Source organism: Bombina bombina, chromosome 12 (genome assembly GCF_027579735.1).
Source record: "Bombina bombina isolate aBomBom1 chromosome 12, aBomBom1.pri, whole genome shotgun sequence".
Lineage (NCBI taxonomy): Eukaryota > Metazoa > Chordata > Amphibia > Anura > Bombinatoridae > Bombina > Bombina bombina.
Genome location: NC_069510.1, coordinates 149297720 through 149320735, shown reverse-complemented (window position 1 = coordinate 149320735; position 23016 = coordinate 149297720). Strand labels below are relative to the sequence as shown.

The window sequence follows — 23016 nt, the reverse complement described above, 5'->3', positions numbered from 1 at the left end:
TATGGAACAAGAGTGTCTCGTACTATTGTGGAAACTCCTCAAACAAGAATGTCTCGTGTGTTACAAAACTTCCAACTGTAACAATGTATATCTGTTTGAAACCATCAGCAATTATCTTCTTGCCACTATGTGAAAGTGGTCACAGGAAACATAACATGTTCCAGTATTTGTAATCCATCACAATGAATGCTGGTAACGACTATCGTGACAAGTCTTGTAATTATAAGAGTATTACGGTTCAAATGTCCCTTACACCTGGCGTGCTACTGACCATGAACTGTGTTGCGGGGAGCTGCAAACGTACTATCGGCCCAAACACACACCCTCTTCACACTTCACTCACGGTAACGTGCACTATGTCTTCCTTGTAATGCCTTTATTGCAGAGGATACAGTACATTCCACATTTTCCTTTTTACCAAAACTGCGAGTATCTCATACCCTCATGGCAGTTGATGGCCTTTAATGTGTTGTGAATCAAGCAATTGCTTAAACAGCCGTGTTACCTCCTTCAGCATATGTGTGCATCTATCGGTAGTGCCGTGAGGCTCTCTATCTTCAGTGTGGTTCTATGGGCCCCCCAGTGAAAGAATCTGGTCTCACCTCGCAATTACTATGGCTCAGATAGCACGGTATCCAGGTGTCTGTGGTGGCGTCTCCTCGTTCCGACGCGCGTTTTGGGACTCCGCCCCTTTCTCTTTTCTCTTTTCCTTGAGAAAGGGGCGGAGTCCCGAAACGCGCGTCGGAACGAGGAGACGCCACCACAGACACCTGGATACCGTGCTATCTGAGCCATAGTAATTGCGAGGTGAGACCAGATTCTTTCACTGGGGGGCCCATAGAACCACACTGAAGATAGAGAGCCTCACGGCACTACCGATAGATGCACACATATGCTGAAGGAGGTAACACGGCTGTTTAAGCAATTGCTTGATTCACAACACATTAAAGGCCATCAACTGCCATGAGGGTATGAGATACTCGCAGTTTTGGTAAAAAGGAAAATGTGGAATGTACTGTATCCTCTGCAATAAAGGCATTACAAGGAAGACATAGTGCACGTTACCGTGAGTGAAGTGTGAAGAGGGTGTGTGTTTGGGCCGATAGTACGTTTGCAGCTCCCCGCAACACAGTTCATGGTCAGTAGCACGCCAGGTGTAAGGGACATTTGAACCGTAATACTCTTATAATTACAAGACTTGTCATGATAGTCGTTACCAGCATTCATTGTGATGGATTACAAATACTGTAACATGTTATGTTTCCTGTGACCACTTTCACATAGTGGCAAGAAGATAATTGCTGATGGTTTCAAACAGATATACATTGTTACAGTTGGAAGTTTTGTAACACACGAGACATTCTTGTTTGAGGAGTTTCCACAATAGTACGAGACACTCTTGTTCCATATAATATTACAGAGTTACGGATCTAGTGGACACTCTTCACGGTTCTCAATCCTAATTAGTCCTTAGTGGGTGGTGTCAAGATTCACTCCCTGCGGACGCCCTGGGAGTGATAATACACTTTTTTCATTTATTTTTCTGATGTTTGTTTTGATGTTTTTTCCTTTTTGGGTGAGGGTTAGATACGGATGTGTTTGGTGGATGGGGTATGTGTGGATCTGAGTGAACCTACACCTGATGGTACCCTGATGATTATGATTACATTTTGTGAAAGATCAATTCGATCATATCTTTTGTTGAAGAATAAAAACTTCTTGATTCTAAGACTCAGTGGCTGGGATTCTTTGATGTTTTACATAAATATATATGTATATACACATAATAACACATAAATATATATGTATATACACATAGTAACACACATATATATATGTATATACACATAATAACACATAAATATAAATGTATATACACATAGTAACACATAAATATATATGTATATACACATAGTAACACATAAATATATATGTATATACACATAGTAACACATAAATATATATGTATATACACATACTAACACATAAATATATATGTATATACACATAGTAACACATATATATATATGTATATACACATACTAACACATAAATATATATGTATATACACATAGTAACACATATATATATATGTATATACACATAGTAACACATAAATATATATGTATATACACATAGTAACACATAAATATATATGTATATACACATACTAACACATAAATATATATGTATATACACATACTAACACATAAATATATATGGATAGACACATATTAACACATAAATATATATGTATATACACATAGTAACACATAAATATATATGTATATACACATACTAACACATAAATATATATGTATATACACATAGTAACACATATATATATATGTATATACACATACTAACACATAAATATATATGTATATACACATAGTAACACATATATATATATGTATATACACACAGTAACACATAAATATATATGTATAGACACATATTAACACACAAATATATATGTATATACACATACTAACACATAAATATATATGTATATACACATACTAACACATAAATATATATGTATATACACACAGTAATACATAAATATATATGTATATACACATACTAACACATAAATATATATGTATATACACATAGTAACACATAAATATATATGTATATACACATAGTAACACACAAATATATATGTATATACACATAATAACACATAAATATATATGTATATACACATAGTAACACATAAATATATATGTATATACACATAGTAACACATAAATATATATGTATATACACATAGTAACACATATATATATATGTATATACACATAATAACACATATATATATATGTATATACACATAATAACACATAAATATATATGTATATACACATAATAACACATAAATATATATGTATATACCCATAGTAACACATAAATTTATATGTATATACACATAGTAACACATAAATATATATGTATATAAGCATATACATATATATTTACAGAGAACACACAGTTCCCATAGAACACTATGTAAAGGCACTTTTCACTGCCGTTTTTTTTTTAAAACAACCCTCAGCCGCCACTTTTAGCCCCTTATAACTGCTTTTTGCAGCTACTTTATTAATAAAAAATAACGATGCTACCATTTTTTTTTTTTAAATAACGATTGCTATATTGAAATTGTGGTCCATTTGTTGCACTTTCCGATAATTAACCAGAGATCTGATCTCTGGTTAATTTTCTGAGCGCTAATTGCTACCGCAAGCTCGCGTTAGTAATAACCAGCCACTTGTATTGACTGGTTATTTATCACGTGCCCACAAACGGGCTAATTTGCCCATTTGCAGGCACGCGATAAATTAGTGCTCCACTTGTAATCTAGCTCATTATTCGTTATTTGAGGGTTAAATTCAAACACCAAAGCAGCAGATGAGACAGCAATGTCCTTAGAAAGCAGAAAACATTTCAATGCTATAATTCCATTGATAACTTTATAATCAGTTGCAATTTGAGACGAGGTTGGGATGTGGAGTAATGAAGTTGAATACATAGACATGTCACGTCAAGTTGTTCCGTGTGCACAAACTGTAATGCGTCATGTCTCTGCAGAGAAGTTCAGAAGAGGAGTGGACTTTGCGAACACTGACGTTTATTGGCTGTGGGGTGTCTCTCTGCGCTCTGCTGGTGACATTTGTCCTGTTCTTAGCAGTTGGGTAAGTCTAGTAAAACACCCGGTATACACACAATTTCTCTGAGAAACTGTATACTCCAAGTGTTCAACATATATTTCCTTTTTTAAAGGGTTATTTTTTTATGGGTTTCATAAAACTGCTATACACTTTAATTATTTTTTTTATAACTGCAAAAAACACAAATTTTTTTGTTTAACATTTACAATTTTCATTTGTAACGATTATTTAAAAAGGTGCATTTAACATGGAATGGTTGTAAATACAGGTTAAGCTATAGCTGTGCTGCAGTGCATATATTACTTTGTGCACTCTATCGGGGATATCTATCAAGCCGTCAACTTTGTTGCATTCGCTGGCACCAATACGATCGCCTAACATCGCAGCCGCGTATCTCAATATGCTCTCCATATTTATAAAAAAAGCCGGCAAAAAGATGCGCACCAAGTACGGGGCGATGAGCATCGGACTGTTGTTAACTAGCAGTCATCGATCTCATGTCTATTCAGCTTTTTACCAACTTTATTTATACCCTTTCACTAACTGCCGCCACTATACTAAAATGTTTAACCCCTATCCCGCCGTTCCCCGACCCCACCGCCACTAAATAAACGTATTAACCCTTAAACCTCTGGCCTCCCACATCACTACCACCAACTAAAAACCTATTAACCACTAAACCGCCAGCACCCCACATCACCATAAACTAAATAAAGCTATTAACCCCTACACCGAACAACCTGCTAACTTTAAATTAAAATTACAACATCCCTACCTTAAATAAATTTAAACTTACCTGTAGAATTAAAATAAACTATTTTTAAACTATTAATTAACCTACCCTAACTATTATCCTACAATTAAATTAAACTAGCAATTAAATTAACTAAATTACATATTAAAAAAAGCTTAACACTACTAAAATTATTTAAATCTACTATTAAACCTTATTACAAATTACAAAAAAAATAAACGCTAAGTTACAAAAATTAAAAAAACACTAAATTACGGGGGAAAAACACATTATCAAAAATAAAAAAGAATTACACCTAATCTAATAGCCCTATCAAAATAAAAAAGCCCCCCCCCCCAAATAAAAAAAACCCCAGCCTACAATAAACTACCAATGGCCATTAAAAGGGCCTTTTGTGGGGCATTGCCCCAAAGAAATCATCTATTTTACCTGTAAAAAAAATGCAAACACCCGCAGCAGTAAAACCCACCAACCCCAAATAAAAAACTAAGAACTTGAGCTCTCATCCTTATGGCTGATTGGAGCAGCCAATAGGATTTTAGCAGCTCTAATCCTATTGTCTGATTGAAATCTTTCAGCCAATAGGAATGCAAGGGACGTCATCTTGGATGACGTCACTTGCATTGATGTTCCAGATTACGGTGGCGACCGTATGAAGAGGATGCTCTGCGTCAGATGTCTTCAGGATGGACCCGCTCCGCGCCGGATGGATGAAGATAGAAGATGCCGTCTGGATGAAGAGTTTTTGCCGTCTGGATGAGGACTTCTATAACTGGATGAAGATCGAAGGCTTCATCCAGGCTGGATGAAGACTTCTTGCCGGTTGGATGGATCCTTCAAGTGGGACTTCAATAACTGTAAGTGGATCATCGGGGGCTAGTGTTAGGTTTATTTAAGTTTTTTTTGGGTGGGTTTTATTTTTAGATTAGGGTCTGGGCAGGTAAAAGAGCAATGGAGAGCTTAGGTTATTTTAGATAGTTTTTTTATTTGGGGGGGGGGGGTTGGTTGGGTGGTGGGTTATACTGTTGGGGGGTGTTTGTATTTTTTTTTTTACAGGTTAAAGGGTTGATTTCTTTGGGGCAAAGTCCCACAAAAGGCCCTTTTAAGGGCCATTGGTAGTTTATTGTAAGCTAGGGTTTTTTAATTTTGGGGGGGGCTTTTTAATTTTGATTGGGCTATTAGATTAGATGTAATTCTTTTTTATTTTTGATAATATGTTTTCTTATTTTTTGTAATCTAGTGTTTTTTGTTGTTGTAATTTAGTAATTTTAATAAGGTTTAATAGTATATTTCAATAATATTAGTAGGGTTAGGTTTTTATAATATGTAATTTAGTTTATTTAATTGCTAGTTTAATTTAATTGTAGTATAATAGTTAGGGTAGGTTAATTACTAGTTTAAAATTAGTTTAATTTAATTCTACAGGTAAGTTTTAATTTATATTAAGATAGGGATATTGTACTTTTAATTTAAAGTTAGCGGGTTGTTAGGTTTAGGGGTTAATAGCCTAATTTAGTTTATGGCGATGTGGGGGGCTGACGGTTTAGGGGTTAATAGCTTCAGTTAGTGGTAGTGATGTGGGAGGCCAGAGGTTTAGGGGTTAATACTTTTATTTAGGTTGCGGCGGGGTCGGGGAGCAGCGAATAGGGGTTAATATATTTATTTAGGTTGAAGCAGGGTCGGGGAGCGGCGGGATAGGAGTTAATGACTTTTATTTAGGTGACGGCAATGTCGGGGGTGGTAGATAGGTAGGGGTGTTTAGACTCAGGGCTTATGTTAGGGTGTTAGGTGTAAACGTAACTTGTTTTCAACCATAGAAATCAATGGGATATCTGTCATTGTCGAACATAAGCTTCGGTGCTTTCAGATTTCCATTGATTCCTATGGCATCCACGGCCTCCAGGGTAGCGGATTGAAAACCAGATACGCTGGGCTGGAATAGCCGCGAGTGTACCTGTTAGAAATTTGATAACTTTGAAAAAGTGTCAGAGCTGAATGTGTATTTGGAACATCTGTAATGACGTAAGCATCAAACTGTGTCGGATTGAGACAGTCGGATCGTATGTTACGTCACAAATTTGAACATTTGCCGGTCTGTAGGCTTTGATAATTAGGTTGGATCAAGTTCGCAAAAATTATGCTGCGGAATTCCGGCGTATTTGCGGTTTACGGCTTGATACATATCCCCCTATATATAATAAGGGACATGAAACCAAATTTTTTTTCTTCCACGATTCAGATCAGAGCATTCAATTTTAAACAATGTTCCAATTTACATCTATTCTCTAATTTGCTCAGTTCTTTTGCTATCCTTGTTGAAAAGCATACATAGGTAGGCTCAGGAGCTGGGAACTAGCTGCTGATTATTGGCTGCACATATATGCCTCTTGGCATTGGCTTTCCGACATGTTCAAATAGGACACAATCACTCAAGGTGATTGACAGCCTATACTTGAGCGCCATTGGGCTATTTTGAGCAGGGAGCGGCATTGCACAAGTTCGGGCTTTGTTAAAACAGCCCCTAAGTGTCATGGTTAAAAATAATCTGTTTTTATTCTCATTGCACAGGAAAATAATTAATTTCAATGATGATATGACTATGAACTGTACAAAAAAAGACAGCAAGTGGGTGCTTCACATCACTGCTCCATGGAAGGCTCCTGACACGCTGCCTTTAAGGTTGCTGTTAAACAAGTAGAATGGACAGGAAAAGAGCAATACTTCCATACTGCACGCTAGTAGAATCAAAATAGTGGAAACAGCACACCAAATTTTCTTTCAGTGGGGCACGGAGCAACAGACTTGCCAAGTCTCACCAAAGTCCATGAATTTCAAGAAACTCCAGCCACCAATTTCTTCAAAAGGCCTTTATTCTTTTGTCTTGGGTCCCATTGATAATACAACGTTTCAAGCCAGCATTAGGCTCTTAGTCACGTACATGACTAAGAGCTTAATGCTGGCTTGAAACGTTTTATTATCAATGGGACCCAAGACAAAAGAATAAAGGTCTTTTAAAGAAATTGGTGGCTGGAGTTTCTTGAAATACTGCACGCTAGGCCAGAGTAGTTGCCTACCAAAGCCAACAGGAAATGTAAAATAAAATGGAAGAACAAGTTGAGAGTTTAGGGCAGTGGATGATACCACTTCAATAAGGAACTAAGATCAGAAACCCAATGTCCTACTGAAATTGCTACGCAAACCGATATATGTGATACATAGGCATCTATTTATCAAGCCGTCAAACGTAAATACGCTGGAATTCCACAGCATATTTGTGGTGAGCCTGATTCCCCTTAGTTATCAAACCCTACAGACCGGCAAAAGTAGAATTTTGTGGCGTAACATATGATCCGCCGGACTCAGTCCGACACAGATCGATGCTTACGTCATTACAGATGTTCTGTATGCAAATTCGGCACAATCTGACTACTTTTGCTAGTTATCAAATTTCTACCAGGTACGCTTGCCACTATTCCAGCCCAGCGTACCTGGTTTTCAATCTGCTGCCCTGGAGGCGGCGGATGCCATAGGAATCAATGGGAGTCTGAAAGCAGTGAAAGCTCATGTTCGCTGTTGCCCGATATCCCATTGATTCCTATGGTAACGTTTACACCTAACACCCTAACATGTACCCCGAGTCTAAACACCCCTAATCTGCCCCCCCTAAACTGCTGCCACCTACACTATACTTATTAACCCCTAATCTGCCGCCCCCTACACCACCGCCACCTACATTATGTTATTAACCCCTTATCTGCCCCCCCTACACCGCCGCCACCTACATTGTACTTATTAACCCCTAATCTGCTGCCCCGACACCGCCGCCACCTACATAAAGTTATTAACCCCTAATCTGCCCCCCTTCACCGCCGCCACCTACATTATACTTATTAACCCCTAATCTGCCCCACTACACTGCCGCCACCTACATTATGTTATTAACCCCTTATCGGCTCCCCTTACACCGCCGCCACCTACATTATACTTATTAACCTCTAATCTGCTGCCCCGACACCGCCACCACCTACATAAAGTTATTAAACCCTAATCTGCCCCCCCTACACCGCCGCCACCTACATTATACTTATTAACCCCTAATCTGCCCCCCCTACCCCGCCGCAACTATATTAAATTTATTAACCCCTAAACCTAAGTCTAACCCTAACACCCCCTAACTTAAATATAATTTAAATAAATCTAAATAAATATTCCTATCATTAAATAAATTATTCCTATTAAAAACTAAATACTTACCTGTAAAATAAACCCTAAGATAGCTACAATATAACTAATAGTTACATTGTATCTAGCTTAGGGTTTATTTTTATTTTACAGGCAAGTTTGTATTTATTTTAACTAGGTACAATAGTTATTAAATAGTTATTAACTATTTAATAACTTCCTAGTTAAAATAAATACAAATATACCTGTAAAATAAAACCTAACCTAAGTTACAATTACACCTAACCCTACACTATAATTAAATAAATTCCCTAAATACAATTAAATACAATTAAATAAAAGTACAAAACAAACAAACACTAAATTACACAAAATAATAAACAAATTGCAAGATTTTTAAACTAATTACACCTAATCTAATCCCCCTAACAAAATAACCCCCCTCCAAAATAAAAAAAAACCCTACCCTACACTAAATTACAAATAGCCCTTAAACGGGCCTTTTGCGGGGCATTGCCCCAAAGTAATCAGCTCTTTTACCTTTAAAAAAAAATTACAACCCCCCCAACATTAAAATCCACCACCCACACAACCAACCCTACTCTAAAACCAACCCAATCCCCCTTTAAAAAAACCTAACACTAACCCCTTGAAGATCACCCTACCGTGAGAAGTCTTCACCCAACCGGGCCGAAATCCTCAACTAATCCAGCAGAAGTGGTCCTCCAGACGGGCAGAAGTGGTCCTCCAGACAAGAAGAAGTCTTCATCCAGATGGCATCTTCTATCTTCATTCATCCGGCGCGGAGCGGCTCCAACTTCTAGACATCCGAAGCGGAGCATCCTCTTCATCTGACATCTTCTTGAACAATGATGGTTCCTTTAAGTGACGTCATCCAAGATGGCATCCCTTCAATTCCAATTGGCTGATAGAATTCTATCAGCCAATCGGAATTAAGGTAGGAAAAATCCTATTGGCAGATGAAATCCAATCAGCCAATAGGATTGAGCTTGCATTCTATTGGCTGATTGGAACAGAATTCTATCAGCCAATCGGAATTGAAGGGACGCCATCTTGGATGACGTCACTTAAAGGAACCGTCATTGTTCAAGAAGACGTCGGATAAAGAGAATACTTGGCGTCGGATGTCTAGAAGATGGAGCCGCTCCGCGCCAGATGGATGAAGATAGAAGATGCCGTCTGGATGAAGACTTCTGCCCATCTGTAGGACCACTTCTGCCCGTCTGGAGGACCACTTCTGCCGGATTCGTTGAGGACTTCAGCCCGGTTGGGTGAAGACTTCTCATGGTAGGGTGATCTTCAAGGGGTTAGTGTAAGGTTTTTTTAACGGGGGATTGGGTGGGTTTTAGAGTAAGGTTGGTTGTGTGGGTATTGGGTTTTAATGTTGGGGGGGTTGCAATTTTTTTTTACAGGTAAAAGAGCTGATTACTTTGGGGCAATGCCCCGCAAAAGGCCCTTTTAAGGGCTATTTGTAATTTAGTGTAGGGTAGGGCTTTTTTATTTTGGGGAGGTTTTTTTATTTTGTTAGGGGGATTAGATTAGGTGTAATTAGTTTAAAAAACTTGTAATTTGTTTATTATTTTCTGTAATTTAGTGGGGGGGGGGGGGGTTTGTACTTTAGATAATTTTATTAAATTGTATTTAGTTTAGGGAATTTATTTAATTATAGTGTAGTGTTAGGTGTAATTGTATCTTAGGTTAGGTTTTATTTTACAGGTATATTTGTATTTATTTTAACTACGAAGTCATTAAATAGATAATAACTATTTAATAACTATTCTACCTAGTTAAAATAAATACAAACTTGCCTGTAAAATAAAAATAAATCCTAAGCTAGCTACAATGTAACTATTAGTTATATTGTAGCTAGCTTAGTGTTTATTTTATAGGTAAGTATTTAGTTTTAAATAGGAATAATTTATTTAATGATAGGAATATTTATTTAGATTTTTTTAAATTATATTTAAGTTGGGGGGTGTTAGGGTTAGAGTTAGACTTAGGTTTAGGGGTTAATAAATTTAATATAGTGGCAGCGGTGTAGGGGGGCAGATTAGGGGTTAACAAATATAATGTAGATGGTGGCGGTGTAGGGGGCAGAAGATTAGGGGTTAATAAGTATAATGTAGTTGGTGGTGGGCTCCTGGAGCGGCAGTTTAGGGGTAAACACTTTATTTAATTGTGGCGGGGCCCGTTAGCGGCGGTTTAGGGGTTAATACATTTATTAGCGTTGCGGTGGGCTCCGGGAGCGGCGGTATAGAGGGTAAAACAGTATAGTATAGTGTGGGTGTTTAGTGACAGGGTACCAATAAAGCTGTGAAAAAGCCGAAGAGCAGCGAGATCGATGACTTTTAGTTAAGAACTTAATTCTTAATTCAATTCTTACGTCACTTACGTGAGCGGCTTTTTGACAGCATTTTTGGTAACTTTGGAGAACGTATTCAGGTCCGCTGCAGCGATGTTAGGCGATCTTAGGCGAGCATATTTGTGCCGTCAAATGCAGGTAAGTTGACGGGTTGATAAATAGATGCCCGTGGCTCAAATGAAAAACACTGAAGTATCTTGAGGGCAAAGGTTCCATGAGGGGAAGAGTGGGTTAAAGGTTAGAAGAGCAGCAATACTTTAGAGTCTGAACATAGGGCTCCATTTATCAAGCAGCAGTTGCTGTTTCGGAGGCCCGTCCTTTAATTCTCGCCTGAAACGGAAGTTAAGAAACAGTGTTCATAAGACCGCTTCTCTTTAACCTGCCAGCCATCTAAAAGGTGGCGGATCAAAATCCTTCCAATCCGATACGATAATGGATGATTGACAGCCCCTGCTAGTGGCCAATTGGCCACCAGTAAGCAGGGGGCGGCATTACTTGTGCAATAATAAATGCAGACGACGTATGCTGTCCTCCTGCAGCGAAGTACAGTGGGAATAATTCACTACAGCGAATCATGTCTGCTCAACATTTGATAAATGAAGCCCAAAGTGTGTATATCCAGGTAAAGGAGAAGATTAGACTGAAAAAAGCTAACATGCAGTTTATATTTAAACAGGGGATTTCTAGAAAATCCTTTATGAAATAATTCCTGGAGAAAATCCAGTATTTGTGAATTGGTCTTGGACTCCAAATGGATAGGCGCTAAACTGATTTTGTTTTTGCTTTTTTGCAGTGACGTTCTTTCATACTCCCTTCAGAAAGTGACACATTTAGTAGTATTTAGCATCAGAATTCTAGTTGCAATAAATTGTGTCCTTAGTTTATTTGTCTATGCAATATCTTTAGTGCAATGAAATAATCTGCTGTGCCTATTTTAGATGGCTGCTTAATAAATATGTTCCTGTGTTTCCTTTTAGTGTACCAAAGTCTGAGCGAACAACAGTTCACAAGAATCTGATCTTTGCCTTGGCCGCTGCTGAGGCCTTACTGATGTTTAGTGAGTTGGCTAAAACCAATCAGGTATGTGGGAGAAAGGATGAAAATATGTAATATGGCATTAAAGGGATTTAGATTAGTGCAACTTTATTAAAAAAAAAAAAAGTCAACATAAACATAAAAAGAAACAGATTATATTAAAAAACACAGCAACAACCTACTTGTTTTCTTGGTAAATTACCACCTAGAAATGTTCCTGCAGCTACATAACAGAACTACCATTACATAACTTAACTTCTACTGTCACATGATTCCTCCCCCACAAAAGACTGACTAGATTTTATAGGTGACTCTGAGCATGTACGAATAATACATATCACAATTATTTCTGTGAAATAACCCACTTTGTAGTGTGTTTTATAACAACCAAGAAACAGGCCTCTAGTTATCAAGCCGTCAACCTCAAGTACGCTGGAATTCCGCAGCGTATTTGTGGCAAGGCTGATTCACCTTAGTTATCAAGCCCTACACACCGGCAAAAGTAGAATATAGTGACGTAAGCTTCGATCCGACGGACTCAGTCCGACACAGATCGATTCTTACGTCACTCCAGATGTTCCGAACGCAAGTTCGGCACAATCTGACTACTTTTGGAAGTTCTCAAATGACTAGCAGGTACGCTCGGCACTATTCCGGCCCAGCGTACCTGGTTTTCAATCCGCCGCCCTGGAGGCGGCGGATCCCATAGGAATCAATGGGAGTCTGACCATAGCGAAAGCTCATGTTCGCTGCTGCCCGACATCCCATTGATTCCTATGGGAGCTGTCTACACCTAACACCCTAACATGTACCCCGAGTCTAAACACCCCTAATCTGCCCCCCTACACCGCCGCCACCTATATTAAACATGGTAACCCTTAAACCGCTGCTCCCGGAGCCCACGCCACTCTAATAAACTTATTAACCCCTAAACCGCCGCTCCCGGACCCCGCGGCAACTATAATAATTATATTAACCCCTAAACCACCGCTCCCGGACCCCTCCGCAACTATAATAATTATATTAACCCCTAAACCGCCGCTCCCGGACCCCTCCGCAATTATAATAATTATATTAACCCCTACACCGCCGCTCCCGGACCCCGCCGCAACTATAATAATTATATTAACCCCTAAACCGCCGCTCCCGGACCCCTCCACCACCTACAGAATACATATTAACCCCTATCCTGCCCCCCCTATACTGCCGCCACCTATAATAAATGTATTAACCCCTATCCTGCTGATCCCGTACCCCGCCGCAACTAAATAAATTGTTTAACCCCTAAACTGCCGCTCCCAGACCCCGCCGCCACCTATATTAAACAATTAACCCCTAATCTGACCCCCTACACCGTCGCCACCTATAATAAATTTATTAACCTCTATCCTGCCCCCCCCATACCGCCGCCATCTATATTAAACTAATTAACCCCTAAACCTAAGTCTAAAACTAACCCTAACACCCCCCTAGCTTAAATATTATTTTAATAAATCTAAATAAAAATTACTCTTATTAACTAAATTAATCATATTTAAAACTAAATACTTACCTATAAAATAAACCCTAATATAGCTACAATATTACTAATAATTATATTGTAGCTATTTTAGGATTTATTTTTATTTTACAGGCAAATTTAAAAGTATTTTAACTAGGCACAATAGCTATTAAATAGTTATTAACTATTTAATAGCTACCTAGTTTAAATAAAGACAAATTTATCTGTAAAATAAAAACTAACCTAAGTTACAATTACACCTAACACTACACTATCATTAACTAAATTATTCCTATTTAAAAATAAATACTTACCTGTAAAATAAACCCTACGATAGCTACAATGTAAATAATAATTACATGGTAGCTATTTTAGGATTTATATTTATTTTACAGGTAACTTTGTATTTATTTTAACTAGGTAGAATAGTTATTAAATAGTTAACTATTTAATAACTACCTAGCTAAAAGAAATACAAAATTACCTGTAAAATAAATCCTAACCTAAGTTAAAATTAAACCTAACACTACACTATCATTAAATAAATTAGATTAATTAACTACAAATACCTACAATTAAATACAATTAAATAAACTAAGTTACAAAAAATAAAAAAAACTAAGTTACAAAAAATAAAAAAAATTACAAGATTTTTAATCTAATTACACCTAATCTAAGCCCCCTAATAAAATAACAAAGCCCCCCAAAATAAAAAAATGCCCTACCCTATTCTAAATTACAAAAGTTACCAGCTCTATTACCTTACCAGCCCTTAAAAGGGCCTTTTGCGGGGAATGCCCCAAAGAAATCAGCTCTTTTGCATGTACAAAAAAATACACCCCCCAACATTAAAACCCACCACCCACATACCCCTACTCTAACCCAAACCCCCCTTAAAAAAACCTAACACTAACCCCCTGAAGATCATCCTACCTTTAGCCGTCTTCAGCCAGCCGACCACCGATGGAACAGAAGAGGACATCCGCAGCGGCCGAAGTCATCATCCAAGGGGCGCTAAAGAGGTCTTCCATCCGACAGAAGTCTTCATCCATGCGGCGTCTTCAATCTTCATCCATCTGGAGCGGAGCCGACGCGGAGCCATCCTCTTCCAACGACGCCTACCCGACGAATGGATATTCCTTTAAGTGATGTCATCCAAGATGGCGTCCCTCGAATTCCGATTGGCTGATAGGATTCTATCTAATAGAAGAAGCAAACACATGAAAGTGGTAGAATTTGGTAAAAGTATGTACAGATGACCATGTTGCTGCCTTGCAGAAGCCTCAATTTTTAAAAGCCCAGGAAGTCAAAACAGATCTAGTAGAATGGGCTATAATGCATTTTAGGGAAGACTTCCCTGCTTCCAAACAAGCCTTGTTAATACATTTTTAGCAAAGCAGCAAAAGTAACGGTTGTGGCCTTCTGGCCTTTGTGTGGTCCCAAGAAATTAATAAACAAATTAGAGGATTATGCAAAATCCTTTATAACCTGAAAATAGATTCTAATGCTCTAATATCCAAATTATGTAGAAGCCTATGTTTTGAATTTTGTAAATTGGGACAAAGAGAAGGAACTATAAATCCCAATCTATGTTTTCTGAAGAACTAGTTTTCATAAAAACTCAAATTTAGTCCTTAAAACTGGTGTATCCTGATAAAAAACAAGATAAGAGGGCTTGCAAGAAAAAGCAGAAAATTCAGAAACTCTTATATCAGAAGATATTGCTAAAAGAAGAAAAAACAAGATTATCCAAGACAGAAGATGATCTTCATAGAACTAAATAAAGATTCCTAAGAGGAGAAATTGGTTTAATCATGGGGTTTTCTCCTGACTAAAGCCTGATTAAAGCTTTGAATTTAAGAAAGTTTAGCAGTTTTCTTGTGGTATAGCACGGCAAAGCTGAAATCTGACCTTTAACCCCTTAACTACCACAATGTACCTTGTAGATTGCTGGTCATTAAGGGTTTTTATGCCTATAATAGTATGGGTCTCGCGGCCAGCAGGAAGAACGCGCTATTACACCGTCCCTCATGCAGGGTCACACAAGACTGCACAATTAAAAAAATGAACCCCTTAGAAAGACCAGTAATGTACAGGTTATGTCGCTGGTTGTTAAGGGGTTAAGGGCTAGCAGATATAACCTAATCTAAACCATCAGATTGAAATTGAGGAACTCTTTGGAATTCTAAAGGAATGCCAGTTGAATTCATGCGAGCGAGGTAGCAATAACCAGCCACTTGGTTGGCTGGTTATTTATCGCGCGTCCGTAAACAGGTGAATTTGCCCATTTACACTTGCGCAATAAATTAGTGCTCTACTAGTAATCTAGCTCATATTGTATTTTAAGTAAAAAAATATTTCACTAAGAGGATTCTGAAAGTTCATAATGTCTGAAGTGTGTGAAGTGCCAATGTCTGTATTTGACTGTGTCCTCTGGCTATGATGTACTAACCAAAGTGTACATGCTAATAGCCTGTGGGTATGTGAGTGCAAAAAATGTCAGTTACTTACCTGAAATGTACCCACCAGCTGCAGAAAGACTGTGTCCAGTAGAGAGCCCATCCAGTGCTGTGCAGTTGTCACAGCAGAGGATCTATGTAAAGAGTATATTGACAACCCAACAGGGGGATACTAAGGGACCGGTCCCCACAGCATCTGTGGTAGGCTTGTGACTAACTCCTTACTGGGAGTAATTATGTAACTACCCAATACTCCAATCTCCCCTCTGTGTTTTCAGTAGCGGTCAGTGGAGAAAAGTATAGATACATCTCAAGAGAAACATAAAGACAGATAGTTCTAGATAGTCTAGTTAGTTTGAGCCTCTTAAACCTGTGAATAAAACCAAATGGATAAAACAAAATAACCTTGGGTTCCAAATACTGTAAGATATGAACACTGTTAGCTTGGCTGTATTTCTTCAGTATTCAACTTTCAAATTATATTATTGTATTTCTTTCTGAGACCTAAAGAACTTTACAATTTATAGAATATATTATTATATTAATATTATGATGGTTAGCTTCTAACACAAGTATCAATAAATGTGTTAAAGATCCATTGCTATTCTTTATCACTGTTATACTGATTTAACTGAAAAATGTACTAATGTAAGTCATTTCTACATTTTATTACCAATGTCCATTCATAAAGCTCAAGGACGAGTTTGTACAATAAATCATAACAAATCTTTTTATTGTATTAAATAAATAAAACACAATTTCATTTGTTTCCACCTTAATGTATGTCCCTCTCTATTGTTATCAGATTGTGTGCGTTACCGTCACAGCCTCTCTGCATTTATTTTTCTTGGCGGCCTTTGCCTGGATGTTGGTTGAAGGGCTTCTATTGTGGAGTAAAGTAGTCGCAGTCAATATGAGTGAAGATCGCAGAATGCGGTTTTATTACATCACAGGATGGGGTGAGTGCAATTATCTAAAACTAAACAAGTGACAAATGTACTGCATCAAAAACAGTCGCAGAAAATGAAGTAAACTCTTTCAACATTTTAGCAATTACTGAAACCTGGCTATCTTCCTATGACACTGTTTCCATTGCTGCTCTCACTCATGGTGGTCTTCACTTTAGCCACACACCTAGGCCAGGTGAGAGACATGGTTGCGGTGGCGGCATCTTACTCTCCCCCTCCTGCTCCTATCACTACCTATCCCCTTTTCCATCTCTCTCCTTTTCTTCCTTCGAAGTCCACTGCATTCGCCTGTTCTCCCCCCTCTCTCTCAGAGTGGCAGTTATCTATCGCCCCCCTGGACCAACCTCCCGATTCCTTGACAACTTTGCTGCCTGGCTTCCTTACTTTCTGTCTACAAATACACCTGCTCTAATCCTAGGGGACTTCAACATCCCCATTGACAACCCGTCTGCCCCTGCTGCCTCTAAACTTCTCTCACTCACTAACTCCTTCGGCCTCTCACAATCCACCCTATTCCCTACTCACTGTGATGGACACTCGATTGATCTGGTATTCTCCTATCTATGCTCCCTCTCTGAGGTTGCCTGTCACCCATTTCCCATCTCAGACCACCATCTGCTCACCTTTAATCCTAATATAGATGCTAAACCTACTTCCCCCTCTCGCCCCCGCACCAGTAGAAATCTGCACGCTGTGGACCCTCCCCAACTCTCCAATCTTATTCAAATACGCTTCCCCCATACTTCCACGATATATCCTGCCCTGACCTTGCTATAACCCACTATAACAATACTCTCTCCGCTGCATTTGACACTCTCGCTCAGCCCCAACCTCGCAAAGCCCCACGTCATCAGCTCCAGCCCTGGCACTCCCAACAAACACGCCACCTACAAAAATGCTCCCGCACTGCTGAACGCGCCTGGAGGAAATCCTGCTCTGAACCTGATTTCATGCACTATAAGTTCATTCTTTACTCTTACACCTTTGCCCTTCACTTAGCTAAGCAAACCTACTTCTCTTCTCTTATATCCACTCACTCTTCAAACCCTAAAAGACTCCAACACCCTCATCTGCATTCAGTGCTCAAGACCTTGCTGACTATTTTTTCAATAAAACATTTGCCATCCGAAGAAACATCCCAACACAAACCTACAATCTCCCAACTCCGCTCCCAGTCACCACCTCTGCCACTCTCTGCACCCTCCTCCCAACCACTGAGAGTAAAGTGGCTTCCCTTTTGTCTTCCACACACCTCACTATCTGCACACTTGACCCTATTCTTTCACATTTATGTCCTCCTCTGTCTCCCACCCTCACTCCGGCTCTTACTCACATATTCAACCTGTCCCTTTCTACCGGCTCATTCCCTGCTTCCTTCAAACATACAAAGGTCACCCCCATTCTCAAAAAAACCCTCACTTGACCCTAATTCCCCTGCAAACTACTGCGCCATATCACTGCTCCCGCTAGCTTCAAAATTCCTTGAAAAACTAGTTTTCAATCGCCCAACCCAATTCCTGTCCTCCAACTCATTGCTCGACCCCCTCGAATCTGGCTTCCGTCCCCAACACTCAACTGAGAATGCCCTCACCAAGGTTACTAACGATCTCTTTTGGTCTCTGTGACACTCTCATCTCTCTAACAAATCCTTCTCCGTCTCTTTTGCTGGGGACTCCTCCTCTCTACTGCCTCTGTCTGTTGGAGTACTTCAAGGCTCTGTCCTAGGTCCTCTACTCTTCTCTATTTACACTTCTTTACTGGCTAAACTTATCAACAGCTATGGCTTCAGCTATCACCTCTATGCTGATGATACCCAGATCTACCTTTCCACCCCTGCACTCTCTCCTTCTGTCAATTCTCATATCAGCGACTGCTTATCTGGCATTTCTTCCTGGATGGCCTCTCACTACCTAAAAATAAACATGTCCAAGACTGAACTACTTCTAATTCCCCCCTCTAACTCTACTCCAGTTTCTAATTTTTCTATCACTGTTGGCGGCACCACTATCTCCCCATCACCCCAAGTCCGTTGCCTCTGAGTCATACTTGACTTAAATCTGTCCTTCATTCCCCACATCCAACTGCTCTCCTCATCCTGCCACAACCACCTACGCAATATCTCCAAAATGTGTCCGTTTCTGAGTGCTGAAACTACTAAACAGCTAATCCACTACCTAGTAATTTCCCGACTTGACTACTGTAACAACTTACTAACTGGCCTCCCTCTCTCCCACCTCTCTGCCCTCCAATCCACCCTAAATGCATCTGCCAGGCTAATCCACCTCTCTTGATGCTCTGTTTCTGCTGTACCTCTCTGTGAGTCCCTTCACTGGCTCCCCATTCACAGCAGTTACATTCAAAATTCTCACCCTGACCTACAAAGCCCTCACCAATGCTGCTACACCCTACCTGTCCTCACTCATAAACAAATATACTCCTGCCCGCCCCCTAAGATCCAACAATGACCTGCTTCTTGCGTCCTCTACAATCACCACCTCTCATGCTAGACTACAGGACTTCTCTCGTGCGGCACCAACCCTCTGGAACGCACATCCTAGAGCTGTCAGACTTTCCCCTAACCTCCTTTAAACGTTCCCTAAAGACCTTTCTGTTCAGGGAAACCTATCACCCGACTTATTAACTGTTAAGATTACTGCAGCTTTTACTGTATCTTTGCACTAACCTTGTCTCATAATTATATGTTAGAAGTGCTGCAGCTTTAAGCTCAGCTCACCACACCCTCTGGGTGTGTCTGGGTCTCTGTGACATCATCAGAAACCATGTTAGTTTTACTGATGGAACCTGCTAGTGAATAATAAGCCATGTGGTTGTAGCTGAATAAAAGTTATCTAAAGTTCCTGCTGCAGAGTCTTCATGATATGTGCAAGAGACATCAGACACAAGGTAACAGCACACAACTGAATGTTCTAATCCTGACTACACACAGAACATAACAGCTGGCGACGAGGATCTGTGGTCTGACCCTATAATTGCACTTATTGGCACCTTACCTGTGTTTGCACCAGACACAGACAGATGGGACACATGGGTTGAACAGTTTTAGCTATATTGTACAGCAAATAACATAGGAGCTGATAAGCAAGTGGCTGTGTTTCTGACAACTATAGGCTCAGCAGCTTACACTACATTAAGGGACATTCTCTCACCAGATAAACCTAATGCTAAACCTCTGTCTGACCTGATCTGCCTGTTATCTGACCACTACCTACCTAAGCCCCTAGAGATAGCAGAACGCTTTAAGTTTTACACACGCAAGCAATTGCAGCATGAGGACATTAAAACTTATGTGATCAGTTTAAAGAAACTAGCAAGTAGCTGCAGATTTGGTGATTATTTAAACACTGCTTTACGTGATATGTTTGTTATTGGACTTATGGACTGTACAGTACAAAAGAGACTATTAGCAGAGGATGATTTAACACTAAAGCGTGCTATAGAGATAGCTACAGTCATGGAACTTGCTACTAAAGATGCACAAATGCTCCAGGCCCCAGCACAGGCAGTTTGTGATAAGGAAGTAGATGTTTTTCATAAAAGTATGCACCTAAATAAACAGTATCCAGCTAGACAAGGGTCACAGACAGCATGTTACAGATGTGGTGACACAAATCACACAGCAAATACCTGCAGGTTTAGGAACAGCACCTGCTATGGGTGTGGGAAGATTGGTCATACAAAGAGAGTGTGCAGAAGTTCCTTAGACAGAGATAAAAGTAAGAAAGGCAGCAAGTCAGAGGAAGACAAACCATTATACACATTACAGATCTACAGCCTTGAAAATAAAATTCCAGAACTGCAAGCAAAGGTGAATATAGATGGTAGACCTCTCATTATGGAAGTTGATACAGGAGCAGCAGTCTCTGTTATCACAGCTGCTGATTGGAACTGCCTGGGACTAAGGCAACCAATTGTTCCAACAGCTGTCACCATGCAAACATATTCAAATGAAATAATAAAGCCTATTGGGTGTGTATCACCTACAGTGACATTTAATGGGATAACTAAAAAGCTACGCCTCTACATTTTACCTAAAGGAGGACCACTTTTGTTTGGTAGATCCTGGATCCAAGCATTGGGCATGCCAAAGTTACCACAACAGTTACCGCTTAACAAACTGCTGGACCAAAGTGGCAATTCAAATTCTTCTTGGATTAATTCACTAAAGCACAAATATAAAACTGTATTTGATGGGAACCTAGGTTTAGTGAAAGACAAGCAGATTCAGCTTTACCTAAAAGAAAATGCTATTCCAAAATTTTGTAAACCAAGAGTTGTACCATTTGCACTTAAACCTAAAATTGAAGCAGAGCTAGAAAGACTACGAAATCAGGGGATTATTGTTCCAGTGTCTAGCAGTGAATGGGCTTCCCCAATAGTTCCTGTCAGAAAAAAGAATGGGGACATTCGCATCTGTGGAGATTTCAGAGTGGGCCTTAACCCTCAATTACTTGTGGATCAGTATCCTTTACCACGGATTGAAGAATTGTTTAGTTCTCTGGCAGGGGCTGAAAAATTTACAAAAATTGACTTGCATCAAGCATACCTACAATTAGAGGTGCATCCAGACTCCAGACACCTGTTAACTATCAACACTCACAAAGGACTTTTTCAGTATGCGCGGATGGTGTTTTGCATTGCCCCAGCACCTGCAGTGTGGCAACGGATAATGGATGAGATCTTGGCAGGTATTCCACATACCCACTGTATGTTAGATGACATGCTTATCACTGGTGAAAATTATGCTGCTCATAAAGCCAATGTTGAAGCTGTTTTACAACACCTACAGGAATTCGGACTGAAAGTTAACATGGAAAAGTGTGAGTTCTTCTGCAAGAGTTTAGAATATTGTGCACATGTAGTGGACAAGACTGGTCTCCACACAACTGCTGAAAAAGTAAAAGCACTGGTTCATGCTCCCACCCCTGTTAATGTATCTCAGCTACGTTCTTATTTGTGGTTGCTCAATTACTATCACAGATTTTTACCAAATTTGGCTCATTTACTATATCCACTACACCGTCTTTTAGATAGTAAAAACCAGTGGGCCTGGACTGACTTATGTACACGAGCATTTGAATGCTCTAAGCAACTTTTTCTGGAATCAAGACTCCTTGTCCACTATGACCTTAAGAAGCTTTTGGTACTAGCCTGTGATGCTTCACCATATGGTTTAGGCGCAGTACTTTCACACATTATGCCCGATGGTTCTGAACGTCCTGTGTCTTTTGCGTCCAGATCTTTAACTCCATCGTAGAGAAATTATGCCCAGATTGATCGGGAAGCTTTAGCAATAATTTGGGCTGTGAAGAAATTCCACATTTATATATATGGCAGACCTTTTACTCTGATCACGGATCATAAACCACTCTTGTCCATTCTGCACCCTCAGAAGGGTATCTCCAACACAACAGCTGCTCGACTTCAGCGCTATGCAGTTCAGCTGGCGGCTTACAACTACTCCATTAAATATCGATGCCACAGTGATCATACGAATGTGGATATGTTTTCTAGATTACCAATGGTACATCACATGACAACATCTTCTAAAATCATAGAAACCCCTCCACAGCCTGTAAATCTAAATTCCAAAGTGATTGCTACTTATACATGCTCTGATTCTACCTTACAGGAAATCAAGTCTTTTGTTCAACATGGGTGGCCTAAAGTAGTTCGCTCTGACCTTCAGCCATATTTTACAAGAAAGAAGGAAATTGTGCATGACTCAGGCTGTCTGTTATGGGGGTCACGAGTGATAATTCCGAACTTACTGCAAACATTAGCATTAAAGTTACTACACAGCTCACACCAGGGTGTAGTAAAAATGAAGCAAAGAGCACGAGAATATTTTTGGTGGCCTAAATTGGATACAGATATTGCTTCTTATGTAGCTGCTTGCAATGCATGTGCACAGACACAGCGGAATCCCAGCAGGGACACCTCAAAAACTTGGCCATGGCCAAATGAACCTTGGACAAGAATCCATGTTGATTTTGCAGGGCCAGTGGATGGACGAGTGTATTTGGTGGCTGTGGATGCTCA

General features: G+C 39.5%; 1 protein-coding gene across 1 annotated transcript in view; it reads left to right on the top strand.

Moving 5' to 3' along the window:
• Positions 1-23016, top strand: part of ADGRD2 (adhesion G protein-coupled receptor D2) — a 677900-nt gene that overhangs the window by 180976 nt on the left and 473908 nt on the right. The window contains exons 12-14 of the mRNA XM_053695488.1: positions 3595-3698; positions 11971-12073; positions 16794-16947. Of these exons, the coding sequence (XP_053551463.1) occupies positions 3595-3698; positions 11971-12073; positions 16794-16947 (361 nt within the window). The remainder of the gene's footprint in view (positions 1-3594; positions 3699-11970; positions 12074-16793; positions 16948-23016) is intronic.